The sequence below is a fragment of the Oncorhynchus mykiss genome, chromosome 32 (genome assembly GCF_013265735.2).
Source record: "Oncorhynchus mykiss isolate Arlee chromosome 32, USDA_OmykA_1.1, whole genome shotgun sequence".
Classification (NCBI taxonomy): Eukaryota; Metazoa; Chordata; class Actinopteri; order Salmoniformes; family Salmonidae; genus Oncorhynchus; species Oncorhynchus mykiss.
In genome coordinates this window covers 9,489,589-9,508,391 of record NC_050572.1, presented here as the reverse complement: position 1 = coordinate 9,508,391, position 18,803 = coordinate 9,489,589, and the positions used below count along the sequence as shown (strand labels likewise).

The following is an 18,803-nucleotide window of genomic DNA, read 5'->3' as shown; positions in this document are numbered from 1 at the left end:
GTGATAGACCATATGACTGGACAGGAAATAGAAAGAACATCTAATGTGATAGACCATATGACTGGACAGGAAATAGAAAGAATCAAATGAATGTTAAATGTGTTTCCTGTCAGGTATTTTAATTGTCTGTTGTCTGTGTCGATTTTTTGAGTGCAATGGTTTGTTAAAATGTGAAATCAACAGTTTGCTGGGCTTACATTTTAAAGTCTCAGCATAATTCTGTTACCATGGAATTGCCCTTCTTTGAATAGTGACATTTCAAATACCCATCGCTACAGCAACTCCTACATGGTGCAACTCCTACATGGTGCAACTCCTACATGGTGCAACTCCTACATGGTGCAACTCCTACATGGTGCAACTCCTACATGGTGTGTGATGGTGCAACTCCTACATGGTGCAACTCCTACATGGTGCAACTCCTACATGGTGCAACTCCTACATGGTGCAACTCCTACATGGTGCAACTCCTACATGGTGCAACTCCTACATGGTGCAACTCCTACATGGTGCAACTCCTACGTGGTGCAACTCCTACGTGGTGCAACTCCTACATGGTATGCGATGGTGCAACTCCTACATGGTGTGCGATGGTGCAACTCCTAGATCAGGGTTCCCAAACTGGTTTTTTATTGGGGGGGGGGACTAAAAACGCCAGCTAGTCAAGTAATTTTAGAAAATATTTCCCAAAGTAATCCCATCCATAATAGAGAGATACTGTATGCGATCGTATACACATGTAAGCAAGGTCTGAAATGACTATATTTTTGTCAACAATTATAACTGTTTGGGGCTGAATCTAGTTGTTGATCCCTATTCTAGGTGGTACAAATGGTGTGTGACAGTAAAACAAACTCAGGAGCTACAACCGCCAATGACAGAAGAAGAGAACACTTGATCCCACACGCAGACACACCCAAAAGCAGTTACACTACACATAAACCTATGCAAATGCATCCACACACAGCAGAGAAAGGAAAACCTGTATGGATGTGTGAAATGGGGTGTGGACTGGGGATCCTGGAGGGCCTTCTGGGAAGGGGATGGATGTCACACGCTCAACCACACCCATAAAAAAAAATGGGGAAGTGAGTTATTGTATTTCATTAGTGCACCGGACGTTACTACTAGGGTTAGCAATAGCATTGTGAGGGTATTTTGGAATCATTCATTCCTTGTAGCAACAGGGATATAGTGGAGGGGGAACTGGTGCCTTGGGAAACACTGTATATAAAAAATAAAAATAAACATTTCTGTAGAACCCCCATTATTGTTCACATTGAGTCCTTCTCTATAATAATATAATATGTTACCAAGCCCCACAATAGCAGATATTTCCATACCCTGACAGATCAAATCAAATTTTATGTCACATTCAAATACAACGGTTGTAGACATTACATTGAAATTCTTACTTACAAGACCTTAAACATTGCAGTTTTAATAAAATAGTTTTTTTTTTTTAGGTAAGAGATAAGAATAACAAATGATTAAAGACCAGCAGTAAAATAACAATAGCAGGGCTATATACAGGAGGTACCAGTACAGAGTCAATGTGGAGGCTATATACAGGAGGTACCAGTACAGAGTCAATGTGGAGGCTATATACAGGAGGTACCAGTACAGAGTCAATGTGGAGGCTATATACAGGAGGTACCGGTACAGAGTCAATGTGGAGGCTATATACAGGAGGTACCGGTACAGAGTCAATGTGGAGGCTATATACAGGAGGTACCGGTACAGAGTCAATGTGGAGGCTATATACAGGAGGTACCGGTACAGAGTCAATGTGGAGGCTATATACAGGAGGTACCGGTACAGAGTCAATGTGGAGGCTATATACAGGAGGTACCGGTACAGAGTCAATGTGGAGGCTATATACAGGAGGTACCGGTACAGAGTCAATGTGGAGGCTATATACAGGGTGTACCGGTACAGAGTCAAAGTGGAGGCTATATACAGGGGGTACCGGTACAGAGTCAATGTGGAGGCTATATACAGGGGGTACCGGTACAGAGTCAATGTGCGGGGCACCAGTGTCGAGGTAATTGAGATAATAAGTACATGTAGGTAGAGTTAAAGTGACTATGCATAGATAATAACAGAGTAGCATCAGTGTAGAAGGGGGGCGGTGGCAATGCAAATAGTCTGGGTGGCCATTGGATTAGATGTTCAGGAGTCTTATGGCTTAGGGGTAGAAGCTGTTTAGAAGCCTCTTGGACCGAGACTTGGCGCGCAGGTACCACTTGCCGTGTGGTAGCAGAGAGAACAGTCTATGGCTGGGGTGGCTCGAGTCTTTGACCATTTTTAGGGCCTTCCTCTAACACCGCCTGGTATAGAGGTCCGGGATAGCAGGAAGCTTGGTTACAGTGATGTACTGGGCCCTACACACTACCCTCTGTAGTGCCTTGCGGTCGGAGGCCGAGCAGTTTCCGTACCAGGCAGTGATGCAACCAGTCAGGATGCTCTCGATGGTGCAGCTGTAAAACCTTTTGAGGATTTGAGGACCCATGCCACATTTTTTCAGTCTCCTGAGGGGGAATAGGTTTTGTTGTGATGTCTTGGTGTGCTTGGACCATGTGAACACCTCAACCTGCTCCACTACAGCCCGTCGATGAGAATGGGGGCGTGCACGGTACTACTTTTCCTGTAGTCCACAATCATCTCCTTTGTCTTGATCACGTTGAGGGAGAGGTTGTCGTCGTTGAACCATACGGTCAGGTGTATAGTCTTTTTTTGGTACTCCAATAATCGGTATCGGTATTGAAAAATCATAATCGGTCGACCTCTAGTGTGGATCTGTTGCATCATCTGTGGATTTGTTGGAGCAGTATGCAAATTGGAGTGGGTCTAGGGTTTCCGGTATAATGGTGTTGATGTGAGCCATGACCAGCCTTTCAAAGCATTCCATGGCTACAGATGCGAGTGCTATGGGTCGGTAGTCATTTAGACAGGTTACCTTAGTGTTCTTGGGCACAGGGACTATGGTGGTCTGCTTGAAACATGTTGGTATTACAGAATCAGTCAGAGAGAGATTGAAAATTACAGTGAAGACACTTTTCAGTTGGTCAGCGCATGCTCACAGCACACGTCCTGGTAATCCGTCAGGCCCAGCGGCCTTTTGAATGTTGACCTGTTTAAAAGGTCTTACGCACATCGGCAGCAGAGAGCGTGATCACACAGTCGCCCGGAACGGCTGATGCTCTCATGCATGTTTCAGTGTTACTTGCCTTGAAGCGAGCATAGAAGTTATTTAGCCCGTCTGGTATGCTCGTGTCACTGGGAAGCTCTAGACTGTGCTTCCCTTTGTAGCCTGTAATAGTTTTCAAGCCCTGCCACATCCGACGATCGTCGGAGCCGGTGTAGTAAGATTCAATCTTAGTCCTGTATTGACGCTTTGCCTGTTTGATGGTTCGTCAGAGGGCATAGTTAGAGTCCCGCTCTTTGAACACGGCAGCGCTACCCTTTAGCTCAGTGTGAATGTTGCCTGTAACCCATGGCTTCTGGTATGTACGCACAGTCACTGTGGGGACGAAGTCATCGATTAACTTATTGATGAAGCCAGTGACTGATGTGGTGTACTCCTTAATGCCAGATTGCATGGAACAGTGACTAACAGCCGGGTGGACACAAAGGCTAGCGCCAAATACTGCCATTTGTCCCCAAGGGCTAAGAATAGTTTACTTATGGTCACTTATGGTCACCAATGATTATGTTAAAGTAGCCCTAGTGTTATTTCTGGGGGAACGGTGTTTCCATATCGCTCGGGCTGACACCGAGGACTTCAAGACAGTTCTTTGTGAGAAGGTGTTTAGATCGTTTCAAACTGTCCCTCTCGGTCTGTCACACACACACACACACACACACACACACACACACACACACACGTCAGCACAAACATATACTCCGCCACAAGCTGTAAGGAAATTCTATCACTTTGTTTACATGGCTCAGCCCAGCAGGGGCAACAACAAGATCTAGTTCCTCTAGATAGCGTATAGAAGAGAAGGGGAGGGAGGAGGGTAGAGAGGGAGGAGAGGAGAAAGAGGGACGAGGGTATAGAGAGGGAGGAGAGGAGAAAGAGGGACGAGGGTATAGAGAGGGAGGAGAGGAGAAAGAGGGACGAGGGTATAGAGAGGGAGGAGAGGAGAAAGAGGGACGAGAGTATAGGGAGGGACGAGGGTATAGAGAGGGAGGAGAGAAGGGGAGGGAGGGAAAGATGAGGGTATAGAGAGGGAGGAGAGGAGAAAGAGGGACGAGGGTATAGAGAGGGAGGAGAGGAGAAGGGGAGGGAGGGAAAGATGAGGGTATAGAGAGGGAGGAGAGGAGAAAGAGGGATGAGGGTATAGAGAGGAATGAGGGTATAGAGAGGGAGGAGAGGAGAAAGAGGGATGAGGGTATAGAGAGGGATGAGGGTATAGAGAGGGAATCTGACTATGTGGCTCTGGTGTGACGGGGCACGTCCCATTCTAACAGCTTTAGAAGCAGGAACCAGAGGAGAAGGGATCACTGATGCTCTATGACCCATACCCTGATCGGGCTGTCATACACAGATGCATAGCTTCCTGCTCTGCCCTTATCAAGGTCTTATCTGGGCTTTCCCCGATTAGAGAGAAGAATATATGGGAGAAGGGGAGAAAGAGAGAAAGAGAGCCTGCCCCCATTCCAATCCTGACAATCCAACCCTGTTACAATTCCTCCCTTTCATTAGGGAACTCCTGTTGGCTTGCTGCCACACACAAACGCTGATGTAAACTGGTCCACATACGACAGACGGGGGCGGCGGCTGGCAGCGAGCAATATGATTGGCCGGTTACAACAGTGAGCTGGCCTCTTCAGCCAGGCAGCAGGTGATGGAGGGTTGGAGTGGAAAACAAGAGGGGGACGAGGAAAACAAGAGAAATATGAGGAGTAGGAAAGAGAAAAAAATAGATCAAATTTGAGATTGAAGGAGAACAAGACAGGAGAACAAGAACAAGACCAAGACAGGAGAACAAGACCAAGAACAAGACAGGAGAACAAGACCAAGACCAAGACAGGAGAACAAGACCAAGACAGGAGAACAAGACCAAGACAGGAGAACAAGACCAAGACAGGAGAACAAGAACAAGACCAAGACAGGAGAACAAGAACAAGACAGGAGAACAAGACCAAGACAGGAGAACAAGACCAAGACCAAGACCGGAGAACAAGACCAAGACAGGAGAACAAGACCAAGACCAAGACAGGAGAACAAGAACAAGACAGGAGAACAAGAACAAGACAGGAGAACAAGACCAAGACCAAGACAGGAGAACAAGAACAAGACAGGAGAACAAGACAGGAGAACAAGACAGGAGAACAAGACCAAGACAGGAGAACAAGACCAAGACCAAGACAGGAGAACAAGACCAAGACAGGAGAACAAGAACAAGACAGGAGAACAAGACCAAGACAGGAGAACAAGACCAAGACAGGAGAACAAGAACAAGACAGGAGAACAAGACCAAGACAGGAGAACAAGACCAAGACAGGAGAACAAGACCAAGACAGGAGAACAAGACCAAGACAGGAGAACAAGAACAAGACAGGAGAACAAGAACAAGACCAAGACAGGAGAACAAGAACAAGACAGGAGAACAAGAACAAGACGAGAGAACAAGACAGGAGAACAAGACCAAGACAGGAGAACAAGACCAAGACAGGAGAACAAGACCAAGACAGGAGAACAAGACAGGAGAACAAGACCAAGACAGGAGAACAAGAACAAGACAGGAGAACAAGAACAAGACCAAGACAGGAGAACAAGAACAAGACAGGAGAACAAGAACAAGACGAGAGAACAAGACAGGAGAACAAGACCAAGACAGGAGAACAAGACCAAGACAGGAGAACAAGACCAAGACAGGAGAACAAGACAGGAGAACAAGAACAAGACCAAGACAGGAGAACAAGAACAAGACAGGAGAACAAGACCAAGACAGGAGAACAAGACCAAGACCAAGACCGGAGAACAAGACCAAGACAGGAGAACAAGACCAAGACCAAGACAGGAGAACAAGAACAAGACAGGAGAACAAGAACAAGACAGGAGAACAAGACCAAGACCAAGACAGGAGAACAAGAACAAGACAGGAGAACAAGACAGGAGAACAAGACAGGAGAACAAGACCAAGACAGGAGAACAAGACCAAGACCAAGACAGGAGAACAAGACCAAGACAGGAGAACAAGAACAAGACAGGAGAACAAGACAGGAGAACAAGACAGGAGAACAAGACCAAGACAGGAGAACAAGACCAAGACAGGAGAACAAGACCAAGACAGGAGAACAAGACCAAGACAGGAGAACAAGAACAAGACAGGAGAACAAGAACAAGACCAAGACAGGAGAACAAGAACAAGACAGGAGAACAAGAACAAGACCAGAGAACAAGACAGGAGAACAAGACCAAGACAGGAGAACAAGACCAAGACAGGAGAACAAGACCAAGACAGGAGAACAAGAACAAGACAGGAGAACAAGAACAAGACCAAGACAGGAGAACAAGAACAAGACAGGAGAACAAGAACAAGACAGGAGAACAAGAACAAGACCAGAGAACAAGACAGGAGAACAAGAACAAGACCAAGACAGGAGAACAAGAACAAGACAGGAGAACAAGAACAAGACCAGAGAACAAGACAGGAGAACAAGACCAAGACAGGAGAACAAGACCAAGACAGGAGAACAAGAACAAGACCAGAGAACAAGAACAAGACCAGAGAACAAGACAGGAGAACAAGACAGGAGAACAAGAACAAGACCAGAGAACAAGACAGGAGAACAAGACAGGAGAACAAGAACAAGACCAAGACAGGAGAACAAGAACAAGACCAGAGAACAAGACCAAGACAGGAGAACAAGAACAAGACCAGAGAACAAGACCAAGACAGGAGAACAAGACCAAGACAGGAGAACAAGAACAAGACAGGAGAACAAGACAGGAGAACAAGAACAAGACCAAGACAGGAGAACAAGAACAAGACAGGAGAACAAGAACAAGACCAGAGAACAAGACAGGAGAACAAGACAGGAGAACAAGAACAAGACCAGAGAACAAGACAGGAGAACAAGACAGGAGAACAAGAACAAGACCAAGACAGGAGAACAAGAACAAGACAGGAGAACAAGAACAAGACCAGAGAACAAGACCAAGACAGGAGAACAAGACCAAGACAGGAGAACAAGAACAAGACAGGAGAACAAGAACAAGACCAGAGAACAAGACAGGAGAACAAGACCAAGACAGGAGAACAAGACCAAGACAGGAGAACAAGACCAAGACAGGAGAACAAGACAGGAGAACAAGAACAAGACCAAGACAGGAGAACAAGAACAAGACAGGAGAACAAGACCAAGACAGGAGAACAAGACCAAGACCAAGACCGGAGAACAAGACCAAGACAGGAGAACAAGACCAAGACCAAGACAGGAGAACAAGAACAAGACAGGAGAACAAGAACAAGACAGGAGAACAAGACCAAGACCAAGACAGGAGAACAAGAACAAGACAGGAGAACAAGACAGGAGAACAAGACAGGAGAACAAGACCAAGACAGGAGAACAAGACCAAGACCAAGACAGGAGAACAAGACCAAGACAGGAGAACAAGAACAAGACAGGAGAACAAGACAGGAGAACAAGACAGGAGAACAAGACCAAGACAGGAGAACAAGACCAAGACAGGAGAACAAGACCAAGACAGGAGAACAAGACCAAGACAGGAGAACAAGAACAAGACAGGAGAACAAGAACAAGACCAAGACAGGAGAACAAGAACAAGACAGGAGAACAAGAACAAGACCAGAGAACAAGACAGGAGAACAAGACCAAGACAGGAGAACAAGACCAAGACAGGAGAACAAGACCAAGACAGGAGAACAAGAACAAGACAGGAGAACAAGAACAAGACCAAGACAGGAGAACAAGAACAAGACAGGAGAACAAGAACAAGACAGGAGAACAAGAACAAGACCAGAGAACAAGACAGGAGAACAAGAACAAGACCAAGACAGGAGAACAAGAACAAGACAGGAGAACAAGAACAAGACCAGAGAACAAGACAGGAGAACAAGACCAAGACAGGAGAACAAGACCAAGACAGGAGAACAAGAACAAGACCAGAGAACAAGAACAAGACCAGAGAACAAGACAGGAGAACAAGACAGGAGAACAAGAACAAGACCAGAGAACAAGACAGGAGAACAAGACAGGAGAACAAGAACAAGACCAAGACAGGAGAACAAGAACAAGACCAGAGAACAAGACCAAGACAGGAGAACAAGAACAAGACCAGAGAACAAGACCAAGACAGGAGAACAAGACCAAGACAGGAGAACAAGAACAAGACAGGAGAACAAGACAGGAGAACAAGAACAAGACCAAGACAGGAGAACAAGAACAAGACAGGAGAACAAGAACAAGACCAGAGAACAAGACAGGAGAACAAGACAGGAGAACAAGAACAAGACCAGAGAACAAGACAGGAGAACAAGACAGGAGAACAAGAACAAGACCAAGACAGGAGAACAAGAACAAGACAGGAGAACAAGAACAAGACCAGAGAACAAGACCAAGACAGGAGAACAAGACCAAGACAGGAGAACAAGACAGGAGAACAAGACAGGAGAACAAGAACAAGACAGGAGAACAAGACCAAGAACAAGACAGGAGAACAAGAACAAGACAGGAGAACAAGACCAAGACCAGAGAACAAGACCAAGACAGGAGAACAAGACAGGAGAACAAGACAGGAGAACAAGAACAAGACAGGAGAACAAGACCAAGACCAAGACAGGAGAACAAGAACAAGACAGGAGAACAAGACCAAGACAGGAGAACAAGACAGGAGAACAAGACAGGAGAACAAGAACAAGACAGGAGAACAAGACCAAGACCAAGACAGGAGAACAAGAACAAGACAGGAGAACAAGACCAAGACAGGAGAACAAGACCAAGACAGGAGAACAAGAACAAGACAGGAGAACAAGACCAAGACAGGAGAAAAAGGGAATGAGAAAGAGGCGTGCGGTCAGAGGAGACAGCGTGCAGGGTCAGAGGAGACAGCGTACGGGGTCAGAGGAGACAGCGTGCGGTCAGAGGAGACAGCGTGCGGGGTCAGAGGAGACAGCGTGCAGGGTCAGAGGAGACAGCGTACGGGGTCAGAGGAGACAGCGTGCGGTCAGAGGAGACAGCGTACGGGGTCAGAGGAGACAGCGTGCAGGGTCAGAGGAGACAGCGTACGGGGTCAGAGGAGACAGCGTACGGGGTCAGAGGAGACAGCGTACGGGGTCAGAGGAGACAGCATGCGGTCAGAGGAGACAGCGTACGGGGTCAGAGGAGACAGCGTACGGGGTCAGAGGAGACAGCGTACGGGGTCAGAGGAGACAGCGTACGGGGTCAGAGGAGACAGCGTACGGGGTCAGAGGAGACAGCGTGCGGGGTCAGAGGAGACAGCGTGCGGGGTCAGAGGAGACAGCGTGCGGTCAGAGGAGACAGCGTACGGGGTCAGAGGAGACAGCGTACGGGGTCAGAGGAGACAGCGTACGGGGTCAGAGGAGACAGCGTGCGGGGTCAGAGGAGACAGCGTGCGGGGTCAGAGGAGACAGCGTGCGGTCAGAGGAGACAGCGTGCGGGGTCAGAGGAGACAGCGTGCGGGGTCAGAGGAGACAGCGTACGGGGTCAGAGGAGACAGCGTACGGGGTCAGAGGAGACAGCGTACGGGGTCAGAGGAGACAGCGTACGGGGTCAGAGGAGACAGCGTGCGGGGTCAGAGGAGACAGCGTGCGGTCAGAGGAGACAGCGTGCGGGGTCAGAGGAGACAGCGTACGGTCAGAGGAGACACAGCGTGCGGGGTCAGAGGAGACAGCGTGCGGGGTCAGAGGAGACAGCGTACGGTCAGAGGAGACAGCGTACGGGGTCAGAGGAGACACAGCGTGCGGTCAGAGGAGACACAGCGTACGGTCAGAGGAGACAGCGTGCGGTCAGAGTAGACAGCGTAAGGTCAGAGGAGACAGCGTACGGTCAGAGGAGACACAGCGTACGGTCAGAGGAGACACAGCGTGCGGGGTCAGAGGAGACACAGCGTGCGGGGTCAGAGGAGACACAGCGTGCGGTCAGAGGAGACACAGCGTGCGGTCAGAGGAGACAGCGTACGGGGTCAGAGGAGACAGCGTACGGTCAGAGGAGACACAGCGTGCGGTCAGAGGAGACACAGCGTGCGGTCAGAGGAGACAGCGTGCGGGGTCAGAGGAGACAGCGTACGGTCAGAGGAGACAGCGTACGGTCAGAGGAGACAGCGTACGGTCAGAGGAGACAGCGTGCGGGGTCAGAGGAGACAGCGTGCGGGGTCAGAGGAGACAGCGTGCGGGGTCAGAGGAGACAGCGTACGGTCAGAGGAGACAGCGTACGGGGTCAGAGGAGACAGCGTACGGGGTCAGAGGAGACAGCGTGCAGGGTCAGAGGAGACAGCGTGCAGGGTCAGAGGAGACAGCGTGCGGTCAGAGGAGACAGCGTACGGGGTCAGAGGAGACAGCGTACGGGGTCAGAGGAGACAGCGTGCACGGTCAGAGGAGACAGCGGGAAACATGACCAACGTCTAAAGCCCAACAAATATGTTTTTTTGGGGGGGGGGGGGGGGTCCCGAAACCCATTTCTTGGGGGACAAAACTAACTGATAATGAAAGTGCCATTATTCCACACTGAATCATCCTAGATGTCCATCCCAAACTGCAATTGTCCAATAACTATGCTTCAAATGTTGATTTTATAAATTGTGACAATAATGACATGAAAATGGCAGCAAGTGTTCTGATCAGTATGATTCCCTTCTTTCCCATGATTCCCTCCTTTCCCATGATTCCCTCCCTTCCCATGATTCCCTCCTTTCCCATTATATTTTTTGAATATCGGTCGAGTTTGTCCATAATTACGGTGAACCGTTATAAAAATCGGTCAGACTCCACAAAATGTCTCTCTCTATCAATACAGCAGACAGATGAACATCAAAGCTGCCCTGACACACCATGAGGGAGACACTGAGGAAACATTGGGGCAGTTCTCCAAATTGTGAGGCACATGTTGTGAATTAATACCCTGGAAGACAGACTTCACATAATCAAACTCTGCTGGCCGCTCAGAAACACAAACACACACAAATCTTCGTAGGATAAGTGCCCACAGATGGGAGATGCAGGAAGAAGTAGAAATGTGTGTGTGTGTGTGTGTCTGTCTGTATGCAAAGCCCAGACCAGACAAAAGGTATATTCCATGAGGTGTATGGACAGTCAACAGCTACTCCATCACCTTCATAACTACCGTCTTCAACATACTGCTGATGAGAAACACAGAGCTGCAGAGAGCTAGGGAATCCCAGATGTGTGTGTGTGTATGTGTGCGCGAGTGTGTGTCAGTGTACAGGGAGAAACTTGAGGAGGCCAAAATTCAGTTACGAGAATTCCTTCCTTTGCTGTATCGGTCTCAGCCCTGGGTCAAGTTTCCTCCTAAGGCCTCACAAACTGACTGTCCGTGTGTGATCAGGGCCTTTTCTCAAATGAATTGGCTGCAACTTCTGCATCCTCTCTCGCCTCCTTTCGACAAAGGTCAGAAGGTAATCGAGGAGAGGGAACTCATCAGGCAAATGAAGTTTACAGGGGTAGATCCCAAAATAAATATGTAAAGCTATAAAATTTTAAAAAACGAATTTTCCAGATAAAACGTTAAGTAGCGTATCGTTTATAAACGTGCGTATGCTTTTCTCTGCTGACAAAACAACAATCTAATTCAAAGGCAGTGTGGCAGATTTCAAAACTCTTCCATGAAGGATAGTCTTATGTATTCAACTTATCCTTGGTAAAACTTCAAGTCGCCTACTAATGAACTGACATCTCAACAACTCATCATCATTTCCTGGTCACGGAGGAGACGGCGGCGCAAGAGTGGAGGACAGATTCTTTTCCTCAAATGAGAAAAGGTCCAGGTTACGGCTGTATGAACCTAAAGCCAGTCGTTCCCTTGGGGAATCATTTCAGCGTGACACAGGAAGAGACTCTGTGGGAGGCCAGATACTACAATTCTGCTGGGTACTACCAACACAAGTACACTGAAATGCCTTTCTTGCAGCTCTAAACCCAACAATGCAGTAATCAATAACAAATGTAATACTAGAAATAACAAGGTAGAACAAAAACACATGAGAAATAAAAATAAGAACATAAGTAAGCAAGCTATATACAGGCTCAGTGTACAGGCTCAGTACTGTGAATGTGCATATCCTTGTAGCCATGTTGTTTTCCATTTAGTTAGCTAAATAGCTATGGCTTGGGGATAAAAGCTATTCCGGAGCTTGCTGGTGTCAGACTTGACGCACCGGTACCGCGTGGAAGCAGCGAGGACCGGTTGGGTGGTTGGAGTCTTACGATGTTCTGGGCCTACCGGTCACACCACCTGACAGAGGTCCTGGATGGCAAGGAGCTCGGGCCACTGCGGCCCTCACACCCGGAACGATGTTATTGTCGAACCGTGTATAAAATGCGTTTGTGTGGTCGAGAGGCATCGTTGGGCAGATCACGGCTGGGTTTTTCCTTTGAAATCCAGAACAGACTGTAGCCCCCTGCCACATTGGGCGGGCATTGGAGCCTGAGTAATACGATTCCCACCTCATTCCTATATTGTCCTTTTGCTCATTTGATGACTCTGCTGAGGTCATAATGGGACTTCTTGTACTTGTTCCTGTCCTCGGTTGTAGCATCAGGGTTGTCTGATCGCCCTGTGTGGTAACACCACACCGTCCTTTAGTTTAGCTCCAATCTCAGCGTTGATCCAGGGCTTTTTACTGGGGAAGCAGTGATCCGTCACCGTGGAGACGATGTCACCGTGGAGACGACGTCACCGTGGAGATTTCCTAATGAGCGCCGGTGACACAGGTGGTTAGCTGATCAATGTTAATCGGCGGAGTCCCGAAACATATTGCAATCAGTGCTAGCAAAATCAGTCCTGTAGTATAATCTCTGATTCTGGTGACCACTTCTCAATGGAGCGAGTCACGGGTGGGTACTTCCCTTTTGAGCTTCTGCTTGTAAACAGGAAGCTAAAGTACGGAGTCATGATGTGAATTGTCGAAAGGGGGACGAGAGAGGGCCTTGTAATGCTTGCTTGTGGGTAGAATAACAGCGGTGTAGGATTTTATCACCCCTAGTGGCGAGGTGAGACGTGTTGATGAAAGTTGGGCATCATGTGTCTTAATGGCTCAGAATTAAAGTCACCAGTAACCAGATAAAACAATGTCCAGATGTACATTTTCCTGCTTGTTTATAGCCTCGTACAGTTGTGCCAGCTTGTCATTTTTCTTGTCCCGAGGTGGAAATACCCTCGGGAGGTAGAAGGGTCGGCATTTAACAATCAGGTATTCCAAGACGGGTGACCAATGGGTGGACACTTCCACTGCGCTCGAGTGAGATGACCAGTTATTGTTGATTAAGAGGCCAACCCCTTCCCCCTCTCAATTTCCCTGCGTGTGTTTTCACAACTGGTTTCAGCCTAACAACCACAAGCAGAAGATAGTGTTCAACCAGTAGACAAAGGAACGGGTCTCTTGGCTCTCTCCTTTTACATGGACAAAGGTTGGAGGATGTGTGTGACAAAGAGCAACAATGACAGTGACTTGTGTGTTGTGGAAACGAGTGTAAAACTGGATACAATGTCCACAATGGATTCTAGACACACAGCAGCCCCCCCACCCCCCCAACATCCCCACCCCCAATCCAATACTTCCAAGATGGGAGGGAGTAGGCTACACACACTGTGTGTGTGTGTCTCTAACACACACTCCCATTTCCAAACAACTCGCATTCCGCGTTTTACAGACTCACCAACCCTGCTTGAATACCAACCAACACTCTACACCACCCCCACAACCCAACCTCTGCCTCGCCTCTGCCCCCCCAACCAACACCGCAGCCCCCCCCAACCTCGACACCGCCGGCCCCCCAATCCCTGCCTCAACACTGCTCTGGCGCGTAGTATGGGGCTCTGGCGCGCAGCATGGGGCTCTGGCGCGCAGCATGGGGCTCTGGCGCGCAGCATGGGGCTCTGGCGCGCAGCATGGCGCCAGAGCCCCATACTACGCGCCAGAGCCCCATGCCGCGCGCCAGAGCCCCATGCCGCGCGCCAGAGCCCCATGCCGCGCGCCAGAGCCCCATGCCGCGCGCCAGAGCCCCATGCCGCGCGCCAGAGCCCCATGCCGCGCGCCAGAGCCCCATACCGCGCGCCAGAGCCCCATACCGCGCGCCAGAGCCCCATACCGCGCGCCAGAGCCCCATACCACGCGCCAGAGCCCCATACCACGTGCCAGAGCCCCATGCAACACGCCAGAGCCCCATGCAACGCGCCAGAGCCCCATGCAGCGCGCCAGAGCCCCATGCAGCGCGCCAGAGCCCCATGCAGCGCGCCAGAGCCCCATTCTGCGCGCCAGAGCCCCATGCTACGCGCCAGAGCCCCATGCTACGCGCCAGAGCCCCATGCTACGCGCCAGAGCCCCATGCTACGCGCCAGAGCCCCATGCTACGCGCCAGAGCCCCATGCTACGCGCCAGAGCCCCATGCTGCGCGCCAGAGCCCCATGCTGCGCGCCAGAGCCCCATACTACGCACCAGGTTTGAGGATTTAGAGTTGACCATAGTTACCTTGCTGAGTTCAACTCAGGATAACCGGTACCGCAAAAGGAGCTCACCTTTTAGGATTTGTATGACAACAAATCCTTGAAAAGGAACCTGCTCCAGGGTAGGCTAACTCAGGACTCTATCTATCCTGAAGTGTCTGAGCCGTGAGCTGACGACCAATGAAATCACATTTCCTCCCTCTCGCAAAGATTGAGATATAAAATATGCCCAGGGTCCCTGCTCATCTGCGTGAACGTGCCTTAGGCATGCTGCAAGGAGGCATGAGGACTGCAGATGTGGACAGGGCAATAAATTGCAATGTCCGTACTGTGAGACGCCTAAGACAGCGCTACAGGGAGACAGGAAGGACAGCTAATCGTCCTCGCAGCGCAGACCCATGTAACACCTGCACAGGATCGGTACATCCGAACATCACACCTGCGGGACAGGTACAAGATGGCAACAACAACTGCCAGAGTTACACCAGGAACGCACAATCCCTCCATCAGTGCTGAAACTGTCCGCAATAGGCTGAGAGAGGCTGGACTGAGGGCTTGTAGGCCTATCGTAAGGCAGGTCCTCACCAGACATCACCGGCAACAACGTTGCCTATGGGCACGAACCCACCGTCACTGGACCAGACAGGACTGGCAGAAAGTGCTCTTCACTGACGAGTCACGGTTGTCTCACCAGGGGTGATGGTCGGATTCGCGTTTATCGTCAAAGGAATGAGCGTTACACCGAGGCCTGTACTCCGGAGTTGGATCGATTTGGAGGTGGAGGGTCCGTCATGGTCTGGGGCGGTGTGTCACAGCATCATCGGACTGCGCTTGTCATTGTAGGCAATCTCAACGCTGTGTGTTACAGGGAAGACATCCTCCTCCCTCATGTGGTACCCTTCCTGCAGGCTCATCCTGACATGACCCTCCAGCATGACAATGCCACCAGCCATACTGCTCGTTCTGTGCGTGATTTCCTGCAAGACAGAAATGTCAGTGTTCTGCCATGGCCAGCGAAGAGCCCGAATCTCAATCCCATTGAGCACGTCTGGGACCTGTTGGATCAGAGGGTAAGGGCTAGGGCCATTCCAACCCAGAACTTGCAGGGAACTTGCAGGTGCCTTGGTGGAAGAGTGGGGTAGCATCTCACAGCAAGAACTGGCAAATCTGGTGCAGTCCATGAAGAGGAGATGCACTAGAGTACTTAATGCAGCTGGTGGCCACACCAGATACTGACTGTTACTTTTGATTTTGACCCCCCACCCCTTTGTTCAGGGACACATTATTCAATTTCTGTTAGTCACATGTCTGTTGAACTTGTTCAGTTTATGTCTGAGCTGCTGAATCTTGTTACATTCTTACAAATATTTACACATGTTCAAGTTAATCTAAAAAAAAGCAGAGACAAGCAGGGTGCACTCTAACCTGATGTGTGAGAGAGAAACTAGTGTAAAACAGAGCCCTTACTGGAAAAGTTAACTCTAACTGCGTGTTGATACGTCCAACAGCAGCCATCTTGTAAACAACACCCATAATGAGTGACCGTTTTTTTTCTTTAAGTTGCTATGTTACGGGGGGGGGGGGGGGGGAGGTTATACACAGTTCATGTTGGTGTTTGTTTTCGACATAGCTGTGTGTGTGTGTGTGTGTGTGTGTGTTTACACAGAGTGAATGTGAAAGGGTCAATGTCCAGTATACAGTAGAAGAACTATGGCCATATGAAGAGCAGCTGTAAGGGGGGAACCTATAGCGGCAGCCAGTGGTGCTCCAACCAGAAACCCTGTGGATCCAGAGAGTGAAGGCAATACCTCCTGTGCCAAAAAGGACCAGACCTCATAGTCATTTGAGTGTGTGTGTGTGTGTGTGTGTGTGTGTGTGTGTGTGTGTGTGTGTGTGTGTGTGTGTGTGTGTGTGTGTATATATATATATATATATATATATATATATGTGGGGGTGTGTGTATATCATTTCATTCCTGTGTCCCTACCTTGTTGTCATGGTGCTGACAGAAGCTCATCCTATCCTGGAACAAAGGCAGCAGGGAGGAGTTGGACTGGAAGGGCTGGGTCAGGGACAACCCTACACCTCCCCCAACCCCCCTGCCTCTACCTGCGATGGGGCTGGCCAAGCCTTGGCTTGCATGCTGCAGGCTCTCCATGAAGTGGTCCTTGGTCAACCGGACCCTCTGATGGGCTCGGACACAGTTATCACAAAGGTACTCCTGGCAGTCCAGGCAGTGGAAGCTGGCCGGGTCCCCCTCGCCACAGGAGCTGCACTGGGGCCCTCCCAGACGGTTTGGGTGGAGCACGCTGTGGGCGCGGTGGAACCTGGGTACGGAGCACCCGCTGACCCCCCGGTGACCGTTCTTATTTTGGCCGAGTTGGAGCTGCTCCGAGTCCAGAAGGTTACTCAAGAGGAAGTTGGAGGAAGGGAGAGAGTCCACTCCAGCCTCGGAGATGGAGACCTTCTGGTTGCAGGTGGGGCAGCTGAGTTTGAGAGGGTCCCCATGACTGCGCTGCCCCTCCAGACACTGTCTGCAGAAGGTGTGCAGGCAGGGGAGGACATGGAGGCGCCGGGAGGAAGAGGAGGACGAGTGAGAGGAGGAAGAGGAAGTGGAGGAGTTGCAGGAGATGGTAGCGGAGGAGGAGCCACAGAGTTCCTTGCAGAGAAGACAGGTCTGCAGGTCGGAGTCTGAGAACAAAGCCATCGGAGGCGTTTTAAACAAGGCTACGCTTTATAAAGAACCTACGAGGTATTAGTGAGACTGAGGTATTCATTTAGTAAACATTTGGTCGTTTCTCCAGTTGTGTTCTGTGGAAAACAGGCAGAGGTTTGAGGTAGATATGTTGTTTTTTTTTTGTTAAGTAAACATTTGTCAAAATGGTCCACATAGGATAGGCCTGTAAGTGTTCTCTCCTAAACATAACCCTCAACTGACGCCAGATATGCAGATGCAGGCCGAGAGAAACGCCCTTTTAAAATTCTGTATCGCATGATTTTTAAAGATTCTCCTATAGAAAATCAAATGTGCAATATTCATTTCAGTTCACAATGATTCAATCTCTAAACTTGGATGAAGCTTTAGAACTACCGACTACTCACTATTCATTACAATGATAGTCAACTTTACATACACCTATTCTATTGTTACTTGGATGGACTATTTAAATGAGCGCATGTCGAAAATAGTAATTTAGAGTTGACTGAGATTAGTTTTGATTTGTTTGTTGTGGTTTAGAAGTGGCGGGGTTTGAGAATAATCCGAAAACAGAGTTTGTATATGATCCTCCGCAAGGTGCCCAAAGCTCCTTCTCTCCTCCTCCTCCGACACACCATCACCCCTTCTCACCGCCCCTAATGAATTTACCGACAATGTCAAAATACCTAGTCCCGTTTCAGACCCGTTTTGTCGGCTCTCTCTAGTCCACCATCCGGGCCCTCTCCGACGTCTTCAGAGGTTTACAAACGGCAGTGGCTGTGGTTCGCTCCCTTTCGGACCACAAGACCGTAAATTATTCATCAAAGCACTGGCTCACCAGCAACCCGATCTCATTGCCACTCATTGCCGTTTGCCGACAAAATAAACACACCCGTCTCCGTTTTTAAAACCACACAGTCGTAGACCCCGGCATGTATGCATTTAGGCTACGTACATACGCTATGATCCCCCTTCTTTCTCTGCACAGGGCTTTTCCACGCGCCTCTCTGGAACCTTGAGGGGGAAAGGCACGAGCCCCTTCAATCGCATGAGCCAAACGGAACGCCAATCAAAATGTTGGTTTAAAACAAATTTGTAGGCCCAATCGGGCTGTCTGTAGTTCTATTTTCCGTTCTGATAAACGGGGTATAAAATATAAACACACCACACCACACACACAACCCGATGCGCTCCTACCGCTGGCCGTGCTCTCCGTACGGTTCTGTATATAGGCGTGTATACTTCTTTTATGGGTTTTAGCAGCGGTTGGCATCCAATTTGTTGCATTACCGCCACCTACTAGACTGGAGTACAACTCCCTTGTACTTTGCTTGAAAAAAAAAAAATGTAGTAAATAAATACCCTACCATCTAACACTACACTCACTAATTTCTAAATTATATAAAATAAAATGAACACCACCCTAGTC

General features: G+C 49.1%; 1 protein-coding gene across 1 annotated transcript in view; it reads right to left on the bottom strand.

Annotated features, from left to right (window-relative positions):
• LOC110489367 (E3 ubiquitin-protein ligase TRIM71-like) overlaps positions 1–18,598 on the bottom strand; it is a 42,869-nt gene extending 24,271 nt beyond the window's left edge. The window contains exon 1 of the mRNA XM_036971409.1: positions 16,664–18,598. Within this exon, the coding sequence (XP_036827304.1) occupies positions 16,664–17,383 (720 nt within the window). The 5' untranslated portion in view covers positions 17,384–18,598. The remainder of the gene's footprint in view (positions 1–16,663) is intronic.
• Positions 18,599–18,803: the final 205 nt, after the last annotated feature.